We start from the raw sequence: 24,633 nt of genomic DNA, 5'->3' as shown, positions 1-24,633 counted from the left end.
TTATATGTTGACTGCTACTTTAAAAGACCCCTTATTATATGGAAATGATCAAATAAAATACTATAAAATTTAAAAAAAAAATTTTAAAAAGACCCCTTATTCTTATTTTCCTTTTTTTTCTTCATAAAGGTAGAAACCTGTGGGTTATCGTTGTGGGAAGGTTTCCAAGGGAACACAGAATTGGGATTCCAGAGTTCAAGTACATCGGTAACATGCATGGGGATGAGGTATGTATGAGATCTAGATTTCTAGTTTCTCTAAGAATCTTATTCTGACTGCACTGCCACAGTGGGCTTTTACTCAGGGATTTTGCTAAGGTCCTCCATTCATCAAGAGTTGAATACTGAAGAGTAGGCAAGGACATCTGACAGCGTAAGTGACATGCTGTCACTGGCCAACCACACTTCCCATCATTGGTTGTGTTTCTACTTGTTTCCCTACCTCGTTGGCCATGAAAGAGATGCTAGAATAATCCTTGCTTACCACTGTGATTTCCAGAGTCTCCCTCTACCACCATCACTCGGTCATTTCCTTTCCTTTGGGATTAATTTAGTCCATATTTATCACCCAATCCAAGATTCTGGTAACTGTTATCTACCATCCTGAAAAATATCTTCCTCAATGAGTTCAACTCTTGACTCCTAGTCTGTCTCCTCCTACCTCTGTACTGTGGGACTACAACCTATATATTTACAGGGGCAGCTAGGTAGCACAAAGTGCTGAACCTGGAATAGGGAGGACCTGGGTTCAAATCTAGACCCAGACACTTCCTAGCTGTGTCACCTTGGTCAAGTTAAGTGACCTAACCCTAATTGCCTAGCCCTTGCTGCTCTTCTGTCTTAGAACCAAAAATAAGGCAGAAGGTAAAAAATTTAGGGAGGGGAAATACATATTAATACATTCTCAAACTCCCTACTTTCCCAGTTACTCAACTTACTCACTTCCCATCACCTATTCTTCCTCCCCACTTCATCTATATTAGTGTTGGACTTTTGATCTTGTATCACCCACAAGAGGTCCACTTCTGCATCCATCAACTCTAAAATGCCTTTATCTGGGGGCAGCTGGGTAGCTCAGTGGATTGAGAGCCAGGTCTAGAGTTGGGAGGTCCTAGGTTCAAATCTAGCCTCAGATACTTCCTAGCTGTGTGGCCATGGGTAAGTCACTTAACCTCCATTGCCTAGCCCTTACCACTCTTCTGCCTTGGAACCAATACATAGTATTAATTCTAAGGCAGAAAGTAAGGGTTAAAAAAATAAAATAAAAGGCCTTCATTTGATCTTAATCTTGGATTGTTCCATCTTTTCCTCTTCTTTACAACTTCTACCTGTTCTTCATCCTAACTGTGATTTTTTTTCCTTCTGTCTTAGAATCAATACTGTCTGTTCTAAGGCAGACGAGCAGTAAGGGCTATGCAATGGGAGTTAAGTGACTTACCCAGGGTCACAAAGCTAGGAAGTGTCTGAGGCCAGATTTGAACCCAGGTTTCCCAAATCCAGGCCTGGTTCTCTATCCACTATACCACCTAGCTGTCCAACCCCTTTATTCAGGTCATTAACCCCCAGCAGTTAAGTTAGCACAATGACTAATAAACAACAGGTGCTTAATAAGTATTTATTGACTGACCCCTGCACTGATGACACTTCAATCTCGTTCTCATCTATTCCCTTGGGTGAACCAGTTCAAGTCTACAGCATCTTCCCTCGAATTCCTTGTCTACCTTTCGCTTCTTGCGCCCAAGAAGTCTTCTCTGGCTCCCTTCAATGTGCTCGCGCCTTACCTCTCAAGATTTCCTGCAATTCGTTGCATACATATCTTGGGTGGAGGTGATGTTGTAAGTTAGACGTTCTTGTGGGCAGGGCCTGATTTTGCCTTTGTACTTACTACACCTGAAAATGCTTATTGACTTGACTGGTAGAAAGAGACACAGATGTTATTTGTGCATCTTCTCTGTTAATCTAAGGAATTGGGTCAAAGACCCTTCAGCCGAGCTTTTGGGTCTTTTCTTCTGTGACAACATTCCCTTTTGATACATTTTGAAGGAAAAGATCCATGGCAGGACCTCATGGGAATTTTCCTAACCTGCCAAATGGAATTTGTTATAGCTGAAGAGTCATTATATTCACATTATGTTTGAAGTCTGGACAGTTAGGTGACAAGTGGATAGAGTGCCAGGCCTAGAGTCAAGAGGACCTGAGTTCAAATTCCATCTAAGACACTTGTTAGCCATATGACCCTGGGCAAGTCATTTAACCTTGTTTTCCTCAATTTTATCATCTATAAAATGAGCTGAAGAAGGAAATGGCAAACCACTCCAGTATCTCTGTCAAGAAAACTCCAAATGGGGTCATAAAGAGTCAGACATAACTGAACATGTTTGAGCAATGTAGCAAAATCCTCTAACCCAATGTGGGACATTTTCTACATCCTTTAAATTTCTATGTCCTTTAATGCTCCCTTGGGTTTCGAGTCCAAAGCACCCAGTTTCTTTCCTAGTTTGCCAGGCATGTGATCTATCACAGGACAGCCATCATTTCATTATTCTTTATCTTTCCCAACCCAGGCTTTTGTAATACTTTAGGGATGTGGCAACCAGTAGGGTGTTTTGTGCTCAGACTCAAGTGGGTGGATTTATAATGCTAATATTGAACATACACTGACAAGGAAAGGTAGTTCCAAGTGATTGATGTAAACAGGAAAAAAATAAACATTCGTCAATACATAGTACCCTACAAAATATACCGAATATCAAGAGGGTAAGGCTGTAGGCATATTCCAAACCCCTCTGACTTTGTAATAGGGTTGGGTGGCTCCAATGTTCTTTGGCTTATTCTAATATAAATTGTCTTGGCTTGACTCTTCCCCTTCCCCCGCCAAAAAAAGCCAAAGCCCTCTATAACAGCACCCACCCCTCATGACACCACCTTGATGGCTCTCCTTGATGAGTTTTCAAGCATGCAGCCTGTCGGGGTTGTCTTTATCGATGGGGTTCAGAAACCAGTTCCTCTTACTCTAGCAGGATAGATCCCTGTTCAAGAAAGCTGGAGGCTTCAATCCAAAGTCAACATATTGCCAAGTTTGCCATACTGTTCATTATGGGTTGGCATCATTGGTCTAAGTAAATGGGAGCATTTGTTAGTCAAAATGATTATGTTCCCTTAAAAAACAAATATTGCTCCAGCAAAGCTGCAGGAATGATTACAAACATCACAGATTGCAACTCGGACTTCTTTTTCTACTTTCTAACCTTGGGTGAACATGGCCCTCCTGAATCTCTTTAATGGAAGACAGATGTTTTTCCACTTGGCCCAGAATTCCTGCTATCTCAGTGGCAACAGCCTGCTACTCCGAAGTTAACCCTCTGAACTCACAATTTAAAAGCAAAGCAAGTTGGGAGAACCCTTCCTCCCTCTTTTCCCATGCAAGCATTTTCCACCCTTCAGCAGCTCACTACTTCTATCTGCTATGGTTTTTTTTACTTCTTAGGAAGTCCTGTCTGAGTCTTCCTGAGTGTAGAAGCCTGCTATGCACCAACAGAAACCTTCCTAGTCTGTCTGTAGGTGTTTTTTGCATCCAGACAACAACCACCTGCTTGTCCTTCCCAGTTAGTAACAGCGTATTGGAACAAACACGACTCACATCCAAAACATATTTATTTACCTAGCTTTTCCGGAAAGTTTACCAGGAGCTATGTACTCTTCTGCTCTACCAGTAATAGAAGCCACAAGAGAAGCTAACATTCTCTTGGCAGTGTTGGAAGGCAAGGCAGCACTCACATTATTGGAGATGGCCTTCTTTTGGCCATTAAAGGATCATCAGTAATCCCCAGTAAAAGCCACCTCTCTCAGGACTCATTTCACTAATAGTCCCAGGTGTGGTTCCACATCTGGCCCAATAATCACTTCTAGCAGCAGTTCCATAACTGGGGTCCGTGGATAGATGTCAGGAGGGCCCATGATCTTGATTGAGGGAAAGGGGAGATTCCATCTTTTTACTAACCTCCAGCTGAAATTTAGCATTTTCTTCAATTAAGAATGCAACAAACCACAGTCATGTTAGGTTTCTCACCACTTTGCCAGAGGAATCCAAGACATCAAATAAAGGTGAAGCAACCCTAACTTGGAGCCTGCAGGTTCAGGTAAACAATTAGTAAATCCATTTCCCAAAACCCCTTCTCTCAAAGCAAATAAAAGCCACTAACCACTACTCCCTCCTCCCAAAAAAACAGCCAATAAGGAAGTTCCTGATAGCTCAGGAACACTACCAGTCCCCAAATTGGCATTACAAAATGTATTTCTTTCTTCTTCTTGACAAAGGGCACACAGCTGGGTCCAAGGTAAATCTAGGGGCCCCAGGTGGACTCCATAAATGCTTTGTTAACAGTAGTGGTCATTAGTGGTTGAAAGTATGGTATTATTTCAAGCTGCCCCAACTGTACTCACTTTCTGGCATGCACTGCTCTAAAGTGTTGCTTGTTGACACTTTAATTACCAGCTTACCCTGTAGGGCTCTATTAGTTAATAGCCTATTTTGTAATGATCAAGAAGGAATTATTAACCTTTTCTGTGACCTGAACCCCTTTGGCTGTGTGGTAAAACTTATGGACCACACCTTCCTCTGAATCATTGGATGCATTGAATAAAATGCCTAAGATTGCCAAAGGAAACCAATTAGATTGAAATATAGGTAATAGTTTTTTTTAAGTTCCTTGACCCCAGGTTAAGAACTCTTGGAATTAGTCTTAGAGTTTGGAAGTCCTGGGTTCAAATTTAGTCTCAGACACTTCCTATCTGTGTAACCATAGGCAAGTATCCCCAATTGCCTAGCTCTTACTGCTCTTCTGCCTTGGAATCTATTATAAAAGGCAAAAGATTAAAAAACAAACAAACAAACCTGGAATAGGGGTCAGCTGGGTGGTTCAGTGGATTGAGAATCAGGCGTAGAGATGGGAGGTCCTGGGTTCAAATCTGGCCTCAGATACTTCCCAGCTGTGTGATCCTGGGCAAGTCACTTGACCCCCATTGCCTAGCCTTTACCACTCTTCTGCCTTGGAACCAATACTCAGTATTGACTCCAAGATGGAAGGTAAGGGTTTAAAAAAACAAACAAACCCTGGAATAAAGAAGAGGAATGAACACTATGTCTTATAATGGACAGTGAGAAAGGAACCTTAGAAATACTAATCGATGGCAGCATCTTAAAGGTTTTAGGGTTTCCAAAACACTTTTCATATTAACTCACAAGTGCTTTGTGAAGCTGGTGCTATTATAATTCCTATCTCACAGCTAAGGAGATTGTGACATTTCGATGTTAAGTGGTATGCCCAACACAAGTCAGCTGGGGTTGGACTCCAAGCCCCAAGACTCCCCACTGTATCCCTTAGCCTGCCTAAGTCATCTTGTCCAAACACCCTTATTTTACTGAGCAGCCAGAGTCTTTGCCCAAGGTCACATGAGTATTGGATTGGGATCCACATGTCCTGGCTCCCATCCATTGTTCTTTGCCTCGTTCATAGTTTGATATTTGGGGTTTCAACTTCAGGACAGATCAGCTGATCACTGATAAAACTAGGAAAGGGGGAAGAGAGGAGAAAGAGCTCAAACCCAAGAGGCCTGTTGCTGACCCCAGGTCCTTTCAAGTACAGGGTCGTTGGATTTTGTGAGTCCAAAGCCCTGTTGCAGATTTTTTTTCTTTAATGTGTACACTTTTATTTGAACTGGTTTTGTAGGTTTTTCTTAACCCTTACCTTCCATCTTAGAAGTATTGATTCTAAGGCAGAAGATGAGTAAGGGCTATATAATTGGAGTTAAGTGACTTATCCAGGGTCACACAGCTAGAAAGTATCTTGAGCTCAATTTGAACCCAGACCTCCTGACTCTCTTTCTATTAAGGTGGCCTTAAGTAAGTAGACAGATAAAGTTTCTCCCCTCCCACAAGTATTGGCACCACCTGTTAGAGAATTTTAAGATCATCAATAGGCTAAAAAATGAATTCTCCACACTGGATTTGACTAAGCCAAGATTCTACACCTTTTTTTCTTAATCTTTCTTGGTGCCAGCAATCCATTTTCAGAATAATAAATTCACAAAATAAACAGGATTATGAAGGAAACCAATTAGATTGAAATCATCATTAAAGTAGTTTTAAAGGACCCTGTATTCTACACTCAGGCTTTTTAACTGTATCACCCAGTATCTCAAAAATGGAAATTAATCCGCATGTTTCTACACATTTTTCTAGTGTTTGTCAAAATGCTGATGTAGAAGATTTGAAGTTAGAAGATCTGGTTTGGAGCCCACTGCCACTCCCTCTTCACTGTTTTTAGGAGGTTCCCAGTGGTGTTCTCTCACTCTATTTGAACCATCCATCTTAGTCTCTGTTCAAGATTGCAGTTTTGTCTCCTGTAACCTAGAAGTAGCATACTTCCTGAGCTTGGCCAGAAGCATATTAAATTCATTGGAAATTATTGAGAAATATTAACATTTAATAATTTAATTTATCAAAAGCAAGAAAGGCAACTAAAATACAGTCCCACCTCTTAGTGATCCAGCCTTTTTCTTTTTTTAATTGATTAATTCAGAGCATTTTTCCAGGATTACAAAAATCATGTTCTTTCCCTCCCCTCTCCCCAACCCCCCCCCCATAGCCAACGGACAACTCCACTGGGTTTTACATGTGTCTTTGGCCAAGACCTATTTCCATATTATTGATATATGCTCTAGCGTGATCGATCCAAGCCTTTTTCAACTGTGTTTTTAACTACTCTTTTATTGGAGTAAGATGAGATTTGAGAGATGGAAAGGTCCTCAGTGGTTATCTACTCAAAATACCTTTTTTGTTCAGTTGTTTTTCGGGCATGTCTGACTCTTCATGACCCCAACTTGGCAAAGATACTGGATTCTGGTTTGCCATTTCCTTCTCCAGCTCATTTGACAGATGAGGAAACTGAGGCAATCAGGACTTGTCCAAGGTCATACAGCTAGTAAGTGTCTGATGTCAGGTTTGTACCTAGGAAGAGGAGTCTTCCTGACTCCAGACCTGACACTCTATGGAGCATGAGTAAAAGTGAAGAGTGGAGAATGGCTCCTAGGTTTTGAACTTTGGTGACTGGGGGGGTGGGGGGGGGGAAGTGGGATAGAAATAGGGGTTCCAGAAAAAAGATAAGTAGAGTTTAAGATCTGTATAGAATAGTTGATTTGAGATGCAGGACTGAAACTCAGGAGACAACTGAGGATCATTTATACGGATTTGAAAATCACCTCCTTAAAGATTAACAGCAGAATGTGCCACAGTCATTCTCACTGGGTCACAAACATCTTTCCACATTCCTCTCTATAAATTGAGTGTTTCCATATGAAGCCAGCTGACTGATGAGAGTTCCAAAATGGATGCATCTCAGATGATGGTATTTTGTGATGGGGTTCACTCACCAGTTACCCCCACTCATGTGTGATAAATAGCACAGTTAATAGCTAGAGGAAGGGGCAGCTAGGTGGCTCTGTGGATTGAGAACCAGGTCTGGAGAGGGGAGATCCTGGGTTCAAATCTAGCCTCAGACACTTCCTACCTAGGTGACCCTGGGTAAGTCTCTTAACCCCCATTGTCTAGCCCTTGCCCTTACCCCTCTTTTGCCTTAGGATCTGTATCAGTTCTAAGACAGAAGGTAAGGGTTTAAAAAAAAACAGTTCAAATAAAGGTGTACAGATTAAAGAAAAATAACCTGCAACAGGGCTTTTGACTCAAAATCCAAGAACCCTGTTTTCAAAAGATTTGTGGCTAGTTATAAGGAACCAATACTTTGTCTTTATCCTAAGGCAAAAGGTAAGGGTTTTTAAAAAAATTAAAACAGGAGGTAGGAGAAAGTTGAGTGGAAAAAAAGATTGAACTAAGATACCTTTTAACAGCATTATGCTAGTTAGCTAGTAGGTCTGAGTTAGCATTTACATGCTTCTGTCCCCCTATTGTGGGGTGAGGAAAGTGGAGGGGAGCCTAGAACTAGAATTGTCCATCATTCTCTTATTTCCCTTGGTATTGATCTTTTGTTCTTCCAGATGAACTTTGTTATATTGTTTCTGATTCTATAAAATTTTCTTGCTAGTTTGATATATATGGCACTGAATAAGTAGATTAATTTGGGTAGGATTGACATTTTTATTATGTTGACTCATCCTATCCATGAGCAATTCATGTTTTTCCAATTATTTAGATCTAGTTTTAATTGTGAGGGAAATGTTTTGTAGTTGTGTTCATATAATCTCTGTGTTTGTCTTGGCAGATAGATTCCTAAGTATTTTATACTGTCTAGAGTCCCTTTCTAACTCTGGCTGCTTGTCCATCATTCTCAATGGTTCTTGCCTTTAAAAGGGAAGTTAGTGATGTCTTAAGGTTTGTTGGTTTTTCTCCTCTTCTCTTTCTAATCACTTAATATCTAAACCTGTTACCCAGAGTTGGATATTCCCTTGTCTCCAGATAAGAGCTCATGGGGTTGTTCTTGAAGTGGTCTCCTAATAGAATTTACTGGAGAATTGAGATTACTGAGAGTAGAGAAGATTAACAACCTCTAAGACACAACATTTTCCCACTCAAGGTGCCTCTTCTTTATTCACCCACTTCCTGCTAGCTCCTTGATATTTGTTTGTCCATCTTGGGATCTGTCTATATTGGTAGCTAAACGATAAGAGAGTCCACTTATAAAAAGTACTGTCACCTGGCAAGATACTCTCTTTTGAAAGCCAGGACAGTCAAGAGTTTCTAAGGTGAGACTGGAAAGATGAGACTTGGCACTTCCTTTCTCAAACATTAAGCAAAGTGGTGTGCCTAGGGTTTTCCCCCAGTTAATTTGGGCTCTGGTTTGCATATAAACATCCTCTTCTCTACCCAAGATGCCTCTGGGGTCAGATTCTGTTTTTCTCCCAGTGATTGCTGTGTCTTCAGTAGATTTCTCATGACCATCTTCCCAAATAGAAGGAATAGTGCTGGGGATAGCATCATCCCTCTGCCTTGAAATCAGAAGTATCCCTTACCTTGTTAAGAAGAATTGCAATCACCTGTGCTTGGCTGGGACTTACAGATCACTCCACCCCATCCCCATCTCTTTAAATAGACCTTTCTTATGTTTTGCATGATAATTTCCTGCCAGCTCTCCCCAGAGAAGGGAAGGAAGAGAGGGAAGGAGACAATTTGGATCATATAATTTTGGAAAACTTAAGTGGAAATTTGTTACTAAATATATCTTTAGCCTTTCTTTTCCTTTTATTTATTATAAACACATAAAAATAGACTTTTATTTTGTTTCCTCTTTTATTCCTTGTCTAAGCTCTTGAGAGACAGGAAAGGAAAATTTGAAAATGTGGGTCAGTGAAGGAGACTATGAATGGGAGTTATAAAATGGCAGGACCAGAAAAGGACCAACTTCTCCAACCACCACCCTCACCCAATGTATCTACAACATTCCCAACAAGAAGACGCATATCCCAGAGGCAGCTCTTACAATTAGCACTGCTCCCTTCTATTGACCTCAAATCTACTCCTATAATTTCCACCCATTGAATCAACCTAGTTCTGCCCTCCAATGCCAAGTAAAACAAATCTAAGTCCCTCTTCTATGCGCCAGCCCCTCAAATATCTGAAGAGAGCTATTGTTCATGACTTCCTATCCCCCAAAGAGTTTCATTGTCTCCAGGGTAAACATCTTTTTATGGAATGAGGTCTACTTCTCTCACCATATTGGTCAACCTAGTAGATGTCCATCAACAATCCAGCATTCTTAAAGCTTCTGCCAGATGTCAGACAGTGGGAAGCTGGGTTGCTCAGTGGATCGAGTGCTGGCCCTGGAGTCTGGAAGACCTTAGATACTAGCTGTATGATCTTGGACAAGTCACTTGATCCCATTGGCCTTAGTTTCTTCATCTGCAAAATAAGCTAGAGAAGGAAATGGCAAACCACTCCAGTATCTCTTCCTTAAAAAATCCAAGTGGGGTCAGGAAGAGTTGCACATATATGTGTAACCCACATACTACCTTCCCAGCATATTCTCCTCAAACACGTCTTATTTAGCACCCAAAATATGAAGTTGAATGTGGGGAGAGGGGGGACAGCTAAAGTATACTAACTTTTAGATAAATGATTTCTTGGAGAAATATCCCTGTTTATGTTCGTTCTTCTAAACTTTCTAAGATGCTCTGGGGCATTAGACTATCTTTATTCTGGGCAAAGTGCCCAATTCACTTTGACTGTCAGTTCAGTTCTTAAAATTACTTGTTGTGTGTTCTTTTTGTGTTCATTACCTTCAGGCTAGAGTTACCAAACATCTTGAATCTGGGGGATTGGCGGGACCTTTGCTTTCTTTTTTTAGCCTTTTTCCTCATTTTAACCAGAATGGATTGCAGAGACCAGCTGGTCCTGAAGACAATAATACCTTTTGTTCTTTGCCCGCTGAGAGGTCCTCCAGCTTTTGCTTTGAGGACATCTCACTACCTCCTAAGAATACCTGTCCAAGTCAGGTCAAGAAATATGTATTAAATACCAGGTACTGTGCTGAACACCAGGGATAGAACAAGAGGCAAAAGATAGTCTGCCCTCACGGAGCTCATAGTCTAACAGGGAGACAACATACAAACGACTATGGACATGCAAGATATAGGCAGGAAAAACTGGAGATAATTAACAGAGTGAAGATGCTAGATTTTAGGAAGGAATTAAGAAAAGCTTCCAAAAAATAAAAATAATTAAAATTTTTATTTAATTTTATTAAAAAAAAGAAGAAGAAGAAAAGCTTCCTGTAGAAAGTGAATCTTAGCTGGTACTTTAGGAAACCAGCTAGTGGCACTGTAAATAGAGTGCCAAGCCTGAAATCAGGAAGTGAGTTCAAATTTGACCTCGGTCCCTTACTAGCTGTGTGACCCTAGGCAAATCATTTAACTCTGTTTGCCTTAGTTCCTCATTTATAAAATGATTTAGGAAAGGAAATCCAAACCCCTCCAATATCTTTACCAAGAAAACCCCAAATGAAGTTAGGATGGATTGGACTTGATGAAAAAGATTGAACAACTACAGCAATTAAGGAAGCCACATGGAAGAGATGGGGAAGGAGACTTTTTCAGGTATTAGAGACAGTCTAGGTAAATGCCTGCCATCAGGAGATGCAGTAGAGGAAAAAAAAGAAAAGAGACCAGTGTCTAGATTTCAGAGTACCCAGGAAGAAGTTCCATTTTTGGATGGAATTGGTAATCAATAAATATTTGACATACATAATAATAAATTCAACATGTCATTCTTAAAAAATAGATGATGCCAGGGGCAGCTAGGTGACTTCAGGGACTAAGAGCCAGACCTAGAGACAAGAAGTTCTGAGTTCAAACATGGCCTCAGACACTTCCTAGCTGTGTGACCCTGGGCTGGTCACATAACCCCCATTGCCTAGCCCTTATGACTCTTCTGCCTGTGAACAAATACATAGTGTTGATTCTTTTTTTTTTTTTTAAACCCTGACCTTCTGTCTTGGAGTCAATACTGTGTATTGGCTCCAAGGCAGAAGAGTGGTAAGGACTAGGCAATGGGGGTCAAGTTACTTGCCCAGGGTCACACAGCTGGGAAGTGTCTGAGGCCAGATTTGAACCTAGGACCTCCCATCTCTAGGGCTGGCTCTCAATCCACTGAGCTACCCAGCTGCCCCCCATAGTGTTGATTCTAAGGTGGAAGGTAAGGGTTTTTTTTTTAATAAATTAATAAAATTACTTCTACTTCTTTGCCTACTAATATAATGTTGGTATATTTGCTTCTTTCCACTTAGTTATATAGTACAAACTGGGTTTTTATAAAATCACACAAGAGACCGAGGCAGTCTCTAGGTATTTTTCATGACATTCAAGAGGCTTCTATTTTTTTTAATCCAAAGATATTTTATTTTCCTAATTACACATAATCATCATTTCCAACATCCGTTTTCCAAAATTATAATATCCAAATTGTCTCTCCCTCCCTTCTTTCCTTCCCCCCCCCCCCCCGGAGATGATAATCAATTTGATCTGGACAACCCATGGATTATCATGCCAAACCCACTTCCACACTGATCATTGTCGAAGAGCATAAACACACTGATGTGAAAGACAGTCTGCTTTGGTCCACATCCATCTGACTCCAACAGTTCTTTCTCTGAAGGTGGATCACATTCCCCATCATAAGTCCTTCTAGTCCTTCAGGATTGTCCCACACCCGTGCATTGCTGGGAGTGGCCACATTTTCACAGTTGGTCATTGTACAATATTGCTGTTACTCTGTACCATGTTCTCAAGGGGCTTCTGTTTTACACACACACACACACACACACACACACACACAGAGTCCCTTTTCTCCTTTCTATTCACCAACCAAAAAGCTTTCCCAAACATTTTCTTTTCCAATAGAAATTACTTGAATGTAAGCTGTTAGACCTAGAAGTTTAAAATTGCAGCATTCATCTTTTGCTGATATTTACCTGTTTTCTTTCATTCTTTTGTTTGTAAAAATAAAAATCAAATTTATTGGCAAGAAGCTATCTTAAGATGTAGGCAGAGGGGAGGGATAGCTAGGTGGCTCAGTGGTTAGAGAGCCAGCCCTGGAGGTGGGAGGTCCTGGGCTCAAATCTGACCTCGGACACTTCCTAGCAGTGTTATCCTAAGCCAGTCACTTAACCCTAATTGCCCCCTAGTTGATATGCACCTGCTCCATTCCCCCTCATCCCAGCATTCAAGCATATTTTTTGCATGCCCCACTTTCATGTACAGGTGCCCAAAGCAAGCTTGAATTTGCCCTCTGGGCACTCGACCTAGCCTACACCCTACTGGTTTTCTGCCTTGGAACCAATATAGATTCCAAGACAGAAGGTATATGTTTGAAAAACACAAAAACATTGGGGATTTCAATTTGGGCAAAACCAGTGAAAAATCTTTTATTTTCCCAATTACATGTGATAATAATTTTCCACTTACATTTTCTGAAGTTATAGGATCAAAACACTATTTTGTCCTTCTAGTCTAGCAGTCAAAAAACCCACAGCCCAAGAACTTATGGTTCTTAAAATTTTTAGAACTCAAAAAAATTGATTTCCTTCATAATTCTACATATTTCATTTTATACATTTGAAACCATTATTCTGAGAAGAGGTCTGTAGATTTCACTGCACTGACAAACCGATCCATGAAACATCCACACAAAAAACGGTTTCCAGACCCGAACTTCCCCAGACTTGTTTGTTTTGGTGTCTTTTTAGGGCGGTCCCTGGGTTTATTACTCTATTTCTCAATATTGTCCTGATACTGGACTCCTTGCTGTTCCTCCAACAAAACCCTCCATCTTTCATCTCTAGGAATCTTCTCTAGATGCCTCCCATGCCTGGAATGTTCTCTGTCATCTCCAATTCTTGGCTGCCCCAACTTCCTTCAAGATTCATTTTAAATTTCACTTCAAAAAACCTTTATCTATCTCTTAATTGTCATCCATTTCTTCTGTTAATTACATCCTATTTCTCCTGTGTGTAGCTTGTTTGCCCATAGTGGTACCCATGCCATCTCCTCCATTAGATTGTGAGCTCCTCGAGGGTAGCAACTGTCTTTTGCGTTCCTTTGTATCATCAGTGCTTAGCACAGTGCCTGGCATATAATCAATGCTTATGAGTATCTGAACGAGTCAAATTTATAACTTCAGCACTGCCCTTAATTTATTCTGATGACACATTTGCAAATTCTTGGCGGTACTTGACCATTTGGTCTTGTGATTTATGAAAGAGAAAATCCATATGCCTGGTGGTTCTTTTTCTCTTGCAGTTTTGGGAGTGGTTTCCTGTAGTTCAGCTTTTCTTCTTTTATAGGTTGTAGGACGAGAGTTACTCCTCCATCTGATAGACTACTTGGTTAGCAATGATGGAAGGGATCCTGAAATCACCCGCCTGATTAATAACACTCGGATACACATCATGCCTACTATGAATCCAGATGGATTTGAATCTATCGAAATACGTGACTGTTATTCCTCAGATGGCAGGTAAGGGTGGACTAGTTTGGCTCTATATCAGAAATTCTTGCCCTAGGGTCAATGCACCTTTTGGAGGAGGGGAGAAAATTTGTCAACTTGAAATAGGGAGAAATTATATCATTGTTTTCAAAGTATAAATATATTATCAGAATAAGAAATAGAAATGTAAATAATTTAATCATTAAGAAAAGAAATTAAATAAGTCATAAATCAACTCCCAAAGGAACAAAAATCCAAACCAGTTGATTTTAAAAGTGAAAATTTCAAACTTTCAAAGAATAATGAATTCCAATTTTATATGTTTTAATGGCAAGAATTGGGAAAGATGGAATCCCTTTTTGATACTACTGTTGTCCTGATACCTAAAACAGGGAAAGATAAATCAGAGAAAGAAAACTATAAACTAATATCTCTCATAAATATTGATAAAACATTGAATTAAATATTGGCAGACTATAATAACACTAAAAAATATATACTATTACTACACTGGATTAATAGTAAGAATTCAGAGTTGGTTCAATACTAGGAAAATATAAACATAAGATCATATCGTGTATGTTTTCTTAATGTGGTAAACAATATATTTCTAAACTATGCTACCATGTGAATAAACATTAGAGTCCTTTCCAATATGAGCCAGGTGAAAGAAAGAATACTCATTGTCACCATTATATAGAATATTTTTATTTGCATTATATATATATATATACATGCCTTACAGAAACAAAAATAGTGAAACTGAGGAAATGGGCAAAGAAGAAAATAAGTGCTTTTTGCAATGACAATGCAATGGCATAGTGGTTTATGTAGGAAACTGAAGAGATCCAACTGAAAATAGAACTAATATTACTAATTAATCACATTAGTAATGTTTCCATATAAAAAACCCACAAAACATAATTTTTTCTGTATATTACTAATAAACATTCAAAAGAAAAAATCAAGACTTTCCATTCAAAGTTATCCCAAAAAATGTATGCAATATCTAGACACCTATCTACCAAAATATTCACAAGAACTAGATAAATACAAATAAAATATTTATTACAGAAATAAAGGAAGATATGAAAAATAAAAGATTTAATTATTCAAGGTTGGACCAAGCTAACAGAAATAAAGTAACCAAACTACCTAAATTACTTTATAGGTTCAATGCCAAACTAAGAAAACTTAACAAATTGTTCTATACAACCAAAAAAAAAAACCCTTAATAAAATTTATCTGGAAAATTAAAGGTCAAGAAGTTTAAGGGGAATTATAAAAAAGTAAGATAGAAAGTAAGGGAGTCCGCTGATATCATGCTTCAAATTATACGGCAAAACAACCTGGTGGTACTAGTTACAAAATGGGAAATATTGTTCAGTACAGCTAAGTAGGTACCTAAGATCTAGAAGCAATTGAATCCAGTAGCTTGGTGGTTCAAACAGCCAATTCCACATGTACACATGATCTAGAGAGAAAAGGTCATATCTTAAATAAGAATCAAATGAGATAGCCTTTCACAATGTCAGGTAAGGGAAGAGTTCTTGATCAAATACTGGATAGTGGTGATCACGAGATAAAATGAACAGTTCTTATCATACATAAAATTTAAAAGGTTTTGTACAAACGAAACAGGAAACTTGGAGCAGCGTTTCTTTGTTTTAGCTTACCCTTTATTATCAGAAAGGAAAGATGCATCCTTTAACTTTAATAATATGAAACTTACATTGTGTTTGACCTGAGTTTTTGTTGCTTTTTAGTGTTATCTTTGTAAAGAATATAAGGGAGGCATCTCTTGTAGCATTAAAAATGAAAAGGCTCTATGTGTGACTCATTTGATGGTTAGTGCAGGGAGTGTCCTACTGGTAGCCCATTTAAAACACAGCACAGAGTCCTCCTTTCTGATTGTAAACTGGCTTTTGCCTAAAGGGCTTATCTCTATTAAGTATATTTACATTTGTTATCAATCAGTCCTTCCTTAAGAACTCTATGGAAAGTTTATGGAAAGTTGCACACACTTAGGGATCTTCTTTCAATATCTCATCATTCTGCTTGTGCCTTCCAAATGGAGACACTGCTAGTTCTTCCTCTTATTCCTGACATGGGATATCATTCCCATCCCTCTACAAAAACCTATGTGGTTTGTATCCATACCAGCAGTAATCATATTGACGAGAAGCAGTGATCATCAGATTTTCTTTTGTAGAAAACAATAGGCATGAAAGAACAGTGAACAATGAGGGAAGTGGTTTACTGGCAGAGGAAGTAATTCATAGAACTCCAAAATGGAAAACAGATTCTCTTCTTCTACTTACTATCTCCAATAGTTTTCCACTAATAGCATCTAGAAATCCAAGTTCAAAATATATTGGGGAAAAAATCACCAGCTGATGAACTCTGGGACAAAATCTGCTTGAGACTCTTATCTCCGTAGCAGCACGCATAATACAAACCCTACAAATTCATTTACATTGATTCAGTCATGTGGTCCTTTATACAATCTGACTGATTCCTCATTGTGGCCTGGAGGTGATCTTAATTCATCTAAGGCTATTTGAGTGGAATAACTCTGACAGATTGGTGATAAGGACGAATTCTGTGGCCATGGAAACCCCCACCCAGCCCACTTCTAAAGTGGTCCTGGCTGACTTCCAGAAAAGGAGACAATAAGTATTAAGAAAAACATAGTTAAGATGATCTATAATTTTTTTTGTTTGATCTTGGTTCTCTAAATGTGAAATCCACTTCCATAGAATGTACCACTAGAGGAATTGAATCTTGTCATTTTCTCTATAAATGAAACCTAAAGTCAGAAACAAGATGCACTTAAATGGAAGGATGAAAATGACTCATACTCACCTTGGAAAGGGAAATAAAGGAATTTTCACTTGATTTTATGAAGCATTCAAATGTAAGAAGAAACATCATTTCATGTCATCTCATTTTGATAAGTATTACACCAAAGACCACCATCAAAATGAGTTCAGCTTATGCTCTTAACAGCTGCAAATGCAGAGGATAAAAACAGTTGAGATATTCTTAGACTTTCATAAGAGCCTCCAAATTAAATCACCAAATGCTTTGATGTTCAGTGACTTCAATACATAGGTGGTGTGTCAGGTGATTTTGATTTTAAAAAGTAAGAAATAGCAGATCAGTAATAAGGAATTGTAGGTTTGTTCATCATAAAGAAACCTAAGTTCTACAAATCATGAATAATTTCTTTAAGAAAGCAATTAAAATATACTATACATGGAAAATGCTAAATAATGTCAAAAATTCTATTTTAAGTCATTAAACAACTTGATTTAGTTGTTCCTGAATCAGTTGTCTTCCCATTTGTTAGGGCAAGGTTCAAAATTAACACAAAGCTACCAAAGGAATACAAGTTTTAAAAAAATATAAGGCACATAATGAAACAACCTAACCTCATTTAAACAAGTTATAGGCTAGTAAAAAGGAATGTGGATAGAAGAAAGGACATAGGCACTGACTGCAATAATTTCACACAAAAGTTGAGCCATTGTAAAATCAGTTGCCATTAAGGGTGAGCCAAAAGAGCCTAGAAAACACCTTAGTCAGTACACATTTTACTTACTCAACAAGTGAAGAGACATAACAGCCAAAGTTAATGCCATTTTTAAGTGGAAATTCATTTGTGAAAATTTAAGGAGAGAATGAAGATGAAAGATTATCTTTCTTGTAAAACAGAGACTCAATGATATATAAAGTCAGTTTAAAGAATACTTAGATAGAGACTCAATCAAATAAAGTCACCCTAGGAGCCTTTTAGAAAAAAAATATAAAGATAATGACAGACTAAAAATGATTAGAAGCATAGATAAGGAAATGAGGTTGAGAAGTTAAATTATTTGCCTGGGGCCATATAGGTAGTAAAAAATGAGATCTGAATCAAAGTCTTAGATCTGAAATAACTTTTAAGTAGCACCTTTTATCAAGGAAAGTAGAATCTATGGGTCTCAGAGACAACATGCTATAGTAGAGAGCTACATCTGAAGTCAGAAAGACTTGGGTTCAAATCCTTCCCTTGGGCAAGTCAAAATTATGACTTCTTGGGACCTCAATTTCCTCATCCTTTTTTTTTAATCCGTCTACCTTAGAATCAGTACTAAATATCAGTTCCAAGGCAGAAGAGGGATAAGAGCTAGGACTTACCCAGGGTCACACAGTTAGGAATGTCTTGGGCCAATTTGAACCCAGGAACTCTCATCTCTTAGCTTAGCTCTCTCCACTGAATCATCTAGCTGCCCCTAGTTTCCTCATCTTTTAAATGAGGGAGTAGGATATAATCACTAAAGATCCTTTCTAGGAGGCAGAGCCAAGATGGCAGAGTAGCGGCATGGAAAACTGGAACTACTCGGAGAATCTCTCAAACCAACTTTAAAATAGCATCTCAAAATGATTACTGGAATCACAGAACAAGATCTTTTCCAACCCCAACTCTAGAATGTATGACCATACTCCCAGATATGCTTAGCCAGAAGAAGCAGAACTAGCACTAAAGGAAACAAAGATAGAAAATGCAGCTGGATTTGAAGAAGTGTCTAGAGAAGATCTGGGTTGGAAGCAACACATTTATGAAACCATTGAAGAATTGATTCACAAGACATCTGAAGAAGGAAAGATACCAGATCAATAACAACTAAGTTATCTTTGTTCTAATTTACATAAAATATTATGAGAATAATGTCAATTATTGTTTTTACCTTATTTAATATTAATGATATTCATCTGATCAAGAAAGGTTTTCCCAGTTGTCAATAGCATTCGAAAAATCAAATCAAAGGACATCTGTGATTGAGGTATGGCTAGGGATCAGTTAAGTTTTCACAAAAAGTATTCCACAGTAGCGTTCAAATTGAAGAGAGATTCCATGTGGATGGCATGGTTCTCTTGATAATTCTATTTGTGGCCAACTTCATGCAGCTTCTATCAATCCCTGGAACATTCCAGAATACTGGATATCAGAAACTGCTCAGAAGAGTCTGGGCTAATATCCACATAGGAAAAATCCAATGGAAGAATATTATCTATTATCCAATTTATGACATGTATTGAGATAGTCAGCTTATAGAACTTGTCTATTAGTACATCCCTCTTAGACAGAGAGTGCATATGGACAGTGCCTTTCACCCAGAACTAGACAAGAAGAAGAAGAAGCCAAGCTTGATGCCTTTGGGAAATAGCAAAGCTCTTTAAGGACTCCCAAGCTTCTCCCAGAAACCCAGAACTTTCTTTTTCATACCAAAATGCCTTCAGAATTGTTGTATGGCTGCTGGTCACTTCTTGTCCCTAAAGAATTAAAAATGGTCATCACACAAAAAGCAATGGAGTGGCACATGGTAGCCATGAACATGATACATAACAATGTGTACACTTGTTATATTGCTTACCTTCTCAATGGATCAGCAAAAGAAAATGGTGGTATTCAGGGACTCAAAACCATAACACTTAGAAGATATTGAACAATGAAGAAGAAATGGAGTAAAAGATGCCCCCAAAGAAATGGTTGAATGGAAGAGATGGACAGGTCACACGGTGAGAGTGCGGCAACCTTGGTGTTCCACTGGTGTTGCCCATGAGGGTAAGAAGAGTCTGGAAAGGTACCCAACTTGCAAAAGAATCTCTTTTGAAAACTTATGGAGGAACTTCACAAGAGTTGCACAAGATGGGTAGAATGCAGTTGTCACCACTAGAGGGAAGATCACATTGATTAAATCAGAAATCCATTTGTGGTGGCCAACAAGCCTTTACTGTGTTCCAGGCACTGTTCTCAGTGCTGAAGATACAGAGAAAGATAAAAGCATAGTTCTCAAGAAATTTGCATTCTAATAGGGGTGAGGGGTGCCTACTTGTACATATGTAGTGTGATGCATGTGTCATACTACATTATATGTAATATGTGTGTATATAAGATATATGTTGTTCCTTCACTCATATCTGACTCTTTATGACCCCATTTGGGGTTTTCTTGGCAAAGATATTGGAGTGGTTGCCATTTCCATCTCCATCTCATTTTATAGATGAAGAAACTGAGGCAAATAGAGTCAAGTGACTTGTCCAGGGTTTTGTGGCTATGAGGTGTCTGAGGCCAGACTGGGACTCAAAAGTCTTCCTGAGGCCAGGCTTGGCACTTTCTCCACCGAGCTACATAGCTACCCATAATGGGTTTTACTAGATGACTTTTAAGGTCCCCTCTACCCCTGAATCTATGGTCTTATATCTTATGATCCTTCTGTTGTTCAGGGGTTCTCTTGGCTGAGACACTAGATTAGTTTGACATTTTCTCTTCTTGCTGATTTAAAAAATAAGGAACTAAGGCAAACAGGGTTAAGTGACTTGCCCAGGTCACATAGCTAGTGACCAAGATTAGATTTGAACTCGGTGAAACTCACGTCTCCCTGATTCTGGGTCCAATATTCTATCCACAATGCCAATCAAGTCACCCCAGATGTAGACAGAACAGAACCTTGGAGAAAAGGCACTGGAGAAGGGAGGTGTTGGGGAGAGAAATGGGGGGACCCAGAAGGGCCTCCTGCAGGAAGAAGGATTTCAGTTGGGTCTTGGAAGAAGTCAGGAAAGCCAGGGGACAGAGGTGAGGAGGGAGAGAATCCCAAGTGTAGGAGTCAGATGGGATGTATAGAGAATAGCAAAGAAGGTGAGTGCTACTGGATCCTCGAAATGTGAAGGGGAAGAGCTGAAAGGTAGGAAAGGACCTGATTATAGAGGGTCTTAAAAGCCAATCTGAAGGCTTTATATAAAACCTGACAAGGGTAGGGAGCCACTGGAGTTTATTGAGTGAGGTGAGCAGCGTGGGGTCACTTCGTAAGACTTGTGCTTATTACACTGACAGCTAAGTGAAGGATGGACTGAAATGAGGGGAGATTTGAAGCAGGGATGCCAACCAGCAGGTTGCATGTTACGTGTGATAAGTCTCACATTTGCTATTCCATGTCCTCCTCCCTAAAACCCTGTGGGCTAGATGATAAGGAATTGAACTCAATGCCTGGCCTCTCTGAGCCTAAGTTCCCCCAGGCTACAGTCTCCATCAGAGCGAGGACCTCTGGTTCATAAGCTAGTCCTCTCTACAGGGTCATTCCCCATGCCAGAATAATCGGGGGTCTTTTTCACCGTATAGAAATGTGCTCCATAACTCAAGGAAATCCTTGTTATATTTTCTTTTCAAGGTTCAATGAAAATCAATTTGATCTAAATAGGAATTTTCCTGATGCTTTTGAAAACAATTCTGAGGTGAGACAGCCCGAAACTCTAGCCATCATGAAGTGGCTGAAATCGGAATCATTCGTTCTCTCTGCTAACTTACACGGTGGAGCTTTGGTGGCCAGTTACCCGTTTGATAATGGCGTCGTAGGTAAGAAATAACACACTGGCCCACTCCTCCTATCTCTCTCCACAGAGGGTAACCAGGTGTTCGCTGAAGCTGGGGAACGTTCTGTTTACTTTCCTCCAAAGTGGGAGGCAGGCCCAATCTCCATCCCCTGATGAATGGACATCCCTTTGCAGCCCATAAAAAAAGCAATGACCAAAGCAGCATCTAGTACCATGTCGCCTAAGGCAGAGACTGATGGAAACACTTGGAGAGAGGTTCAGCCAATACCGATCTGGGCCCCTTGAATTTTCAGTGAGCTCTTCTAGAGAGTCTTTTTCTCCCTCAACCTTCCATCTTATGTGGCTCGGCTGTGCTTACGTTAGACATTGTCCTATAACTGGCACAAGACAGACTCGTTGGGTGAGGACTGCTATGGGAACCCAAGGGGTGGTGGAGGAGAAGTGGCAGGACAGCTTCTCAGCCCCCATAATCCCTCCTGTCCGCTTGGGCAGGGGATAGCAGAACAGAAGAAGAAAGGGGAGTCCATGACCAGGATTCCCACCCACTTGGTGTACCATCGCCACATGCATATATTTTCAGCTTCTCCTTGGAGTGTTGCTAGAGAATCCTTCAAGGCCCTTCTCTAGACTCTCTATTAGCCCAGTTTCCTAAACAAAGGATCTCAAAGATCAGGCAGGGGTGCTGGTAACCCCTCAAAATCATGTTGACTAGCTTCTGTAAGGAGAAACAAAGGCTCGGGGAATTGCAATGCCAACAACTTAAGCAGGAAACTTGAGTTTGAAGCTACTCTTCCTAGGCAATATGCTACTTTAAAGAAGAAAAACCTCTTTCCCTGGGTCTGAAGCCTTCATCAAGCCTGGCTGGCAAAGTAGCTAAAACCCAACCTCGTAAAAGGCCGACAGTTATCTCGTCTGCTCTTTGCTCAGAATTTTCTGACTCCGTGCAGAGCCAACGGGTTCCCTGGAGCGAGGTGCAACAAGACAGGATTCTTCATGCTTCAAAATTTTCCTTTAACTCTTGCCTTCCCCTGCCCAGGAAAGGCTTAGCTTCCCCCCAGACTGTCCCCAGTGAATAAAGAGAACAACTAAGAGCTTAGTGAATCTAGTCCTGTTTCTGGTCTGCATCTTGCTCCATGTCGTCTTGTGTTTCCTTGTCTGCAGCTAGCATCCCCATTCACGTCAGTCGGTGCGTGGTCTGATTACACTGCAGCCCCGGGGATTGGTCAAAGTGATAGGTTCAGGTTCCTCTGCCAAAGTAGAGATTTACTGCCATGGGTCTGCCTTGCCTTTACAGCAACCGGGACAAATCGGGGCCATAGCCTAACCCCAGACAATGATGTGTTTGAGTACCTGGCATATACCTACTCTTCAAAGAATCCCAAAATGAGCCAAGGAGACGCCTGTGACAATATGAATTTCCGCAACGGCATCACGAATGGGTTCACGTGGTACCCACTCAAAGGTTAGTTTTCCTCTCGTTTCCCTGAATCCAAAGGGGATCCACTCATCTCTCCAGGCAGTTGTCCAGAGACCTCCAGCCCTTCCAGCCAGCAGAGTGGAGAGGACTTTGTGTGCGACATAGATAATATCACGTCTCCTGCCATCAGGGACCCAGGCAGAAATGTGAAAATGGAGTAGTTCAGGTGCTCTCTCTGGGCCCAAATATTGCTTCCTTCCAAGTCAGGGTGCTAGTGGGCCACTCGCCTCAGCTCCCTCCAGTTCTGCTGTTCAGCTGGGGGAAGAATGGAGAGCAGCCCCACCAGCCGGTCTTTTTGCAGCAGTGTGGCTCTGGGCCAGCTCCATGAAAGAACATCAGACAGACAGACAGTCTGATGGATAACCTGGCCAGATGAATACATGTCTTGAGCACGTCCTCTTTCTATGACTTTCACCTCCCTCACTCTCTCCCTTTCCAGCCTCCTGTCACCTTCCTCCTCGCTGTTGATCCAAACTTTTCTCCTCACACCTCGCAGAGAAATAGTCTCTGGCCCAAAGGCAAACGTCGTGTCTGGGTCTCGTGTATAAGAACAAACCCATATTGTGGGGGATTTGTTGGAAACAGAGACATGACTGTGGTTATTCTGGGACCCACTCCCAAGCGTGTCTCTCGATGGGCTCTGAGTGAGTGTGTGTGTCTTTAGCCTGAAGAATGGGGAGTTTGGCAGAAAGCGTGTTCCGTTCAGATGCTTGAAGGGCTCACGTGTGCAAAGAAGGGATTGCACAAGGCACAACTAGGAGGACAGGCTGGAAGTTCCAGGGAGGCAGAACTGTATATATTAAGGAAATGGTTAAGCCCTCTGTAGCCAGAACTAGTCCAACACAAACCTTGTCAGAGGTTCTTTGGGACTTGGATCAGTCTAGGGGAGCTTCTTATTTTTTTCTTTATTAACCCTCACCTCCTGTCTTAGAATCAATGCTGTGTATTGGCTCCAAGGCAAAAGAGAGTTAAGGGCTAGGCAATGGGAGTGAAGTGACTTGCCCAGAGTCACACAGCTAGGAAGTGTCTGAGGACCTCTGTTCTATCTTTCTATTGAGATACCTAGCTCTCCCCTAGGAAAGCTTCTGCCTCTTTGGCAGTCCAGGGTAGCCTATAGACATGTGTTTTTAGGGTTTTGTTTTTTTGTTTTTTAATTTTATATAATTAATTCATTTAGAGCATTTTTTCAGGATTACAAAAATCATGTTCTTTCCCTCCTCTCCCCTAAACCCCTCCCATATCTGACACAATTCCACTGGGTTTTACGAGGCACATGCTTTTAAATACAGAAAATACTTTGGATTACAAAGGAAACCAATTATATTGAAATGAATGTATAATTCATTTCCCCATCCAAATTCATGGATCCTCTGGCATCTACCCATAGAACCCAGAGAGGATTCACGGTCCCCAGGTTAAAAATGCCTGAACTACTTGATACCTGAGGCACTTTCCAACTTTCCTAGGATTCTAACTTAAAATTAAATCTAAAAAATGCATGCTAGAAAGGATCAGAGTGAACATCCTCAATGTTGGAGCAGTAGGAACCCCCTAAACTCTGTTTGCATGGATAGCAACAGAGCCTGTGCCTTGTTTTTCTCCCAGAAGACTGCTCTGGTGACAACTGACCTAGAGATGTCCCAGGAAGTGAGTCTTCATTAAAAAAGAATCAAAAAGAACTGGATGTGCACCTACTTTTTTTCCCTGTCATCGACTTCTATTTCCAGTGCACTCACTTCAGGAGGCCCTGTTTTCTTGTTTTTCTTTTTCTTTTTCCTTTTAAACCCTTA

At 40.3% G+C, this 24,633-nt stretch overlaps 1 protein-coding gene across 2 annotated transcripts in view; it reads left to right on the top strand.

The window, feature by feature from the left end:
* CPM (carboxypeptidase M) overlaps positions 1-24,633 on the top strand; it is an 82,731-nt gene that overhangs the window by 40,651 nt on the left and 17,447 nt on the right. For both annotated transcript variants that reach the window (XM_007502883.2, XM_056798447.1), the window contains exons 3-6: positions 130-227; positions 13,847-14,019; positions 21,204-21,388; positions 22,661-22,828. In XM_007502883.2, coding sequence (XP_007502945.1) covers positions 130-227; positions 13,847-14,019; positions 21,204-21,388; positions 22,661-22,828 — 624 coding nt within the window. The remainder of the gene's footprint in view (positions 1-129; positions 228-13,846; positions 14,020-21,203; positions 21,389-22,660; positions 22,829-24,633) is intronic.

The sequence above is a fragment of the Monodelphis domestica genome, chromosome 5, assembly GCF_027887165.1.
Source record: "Monodelphis domestica isolate mMonDom1 chromosome 5, mMonDom1.pri, whole genome shotgun sequence".
NCBI classification, from domain to species: domain Eukaryota; kingdom Metazoa; phylum Chordata; class Mammalia; order Didelphimorphia; family Didelphidae; genus Monodelphis; species Monodelphis domestica.
Note: the sequence above shows the minus strand (reverse complement) of the source record. Positions and strands in the feature narration are given on the sequence as shown.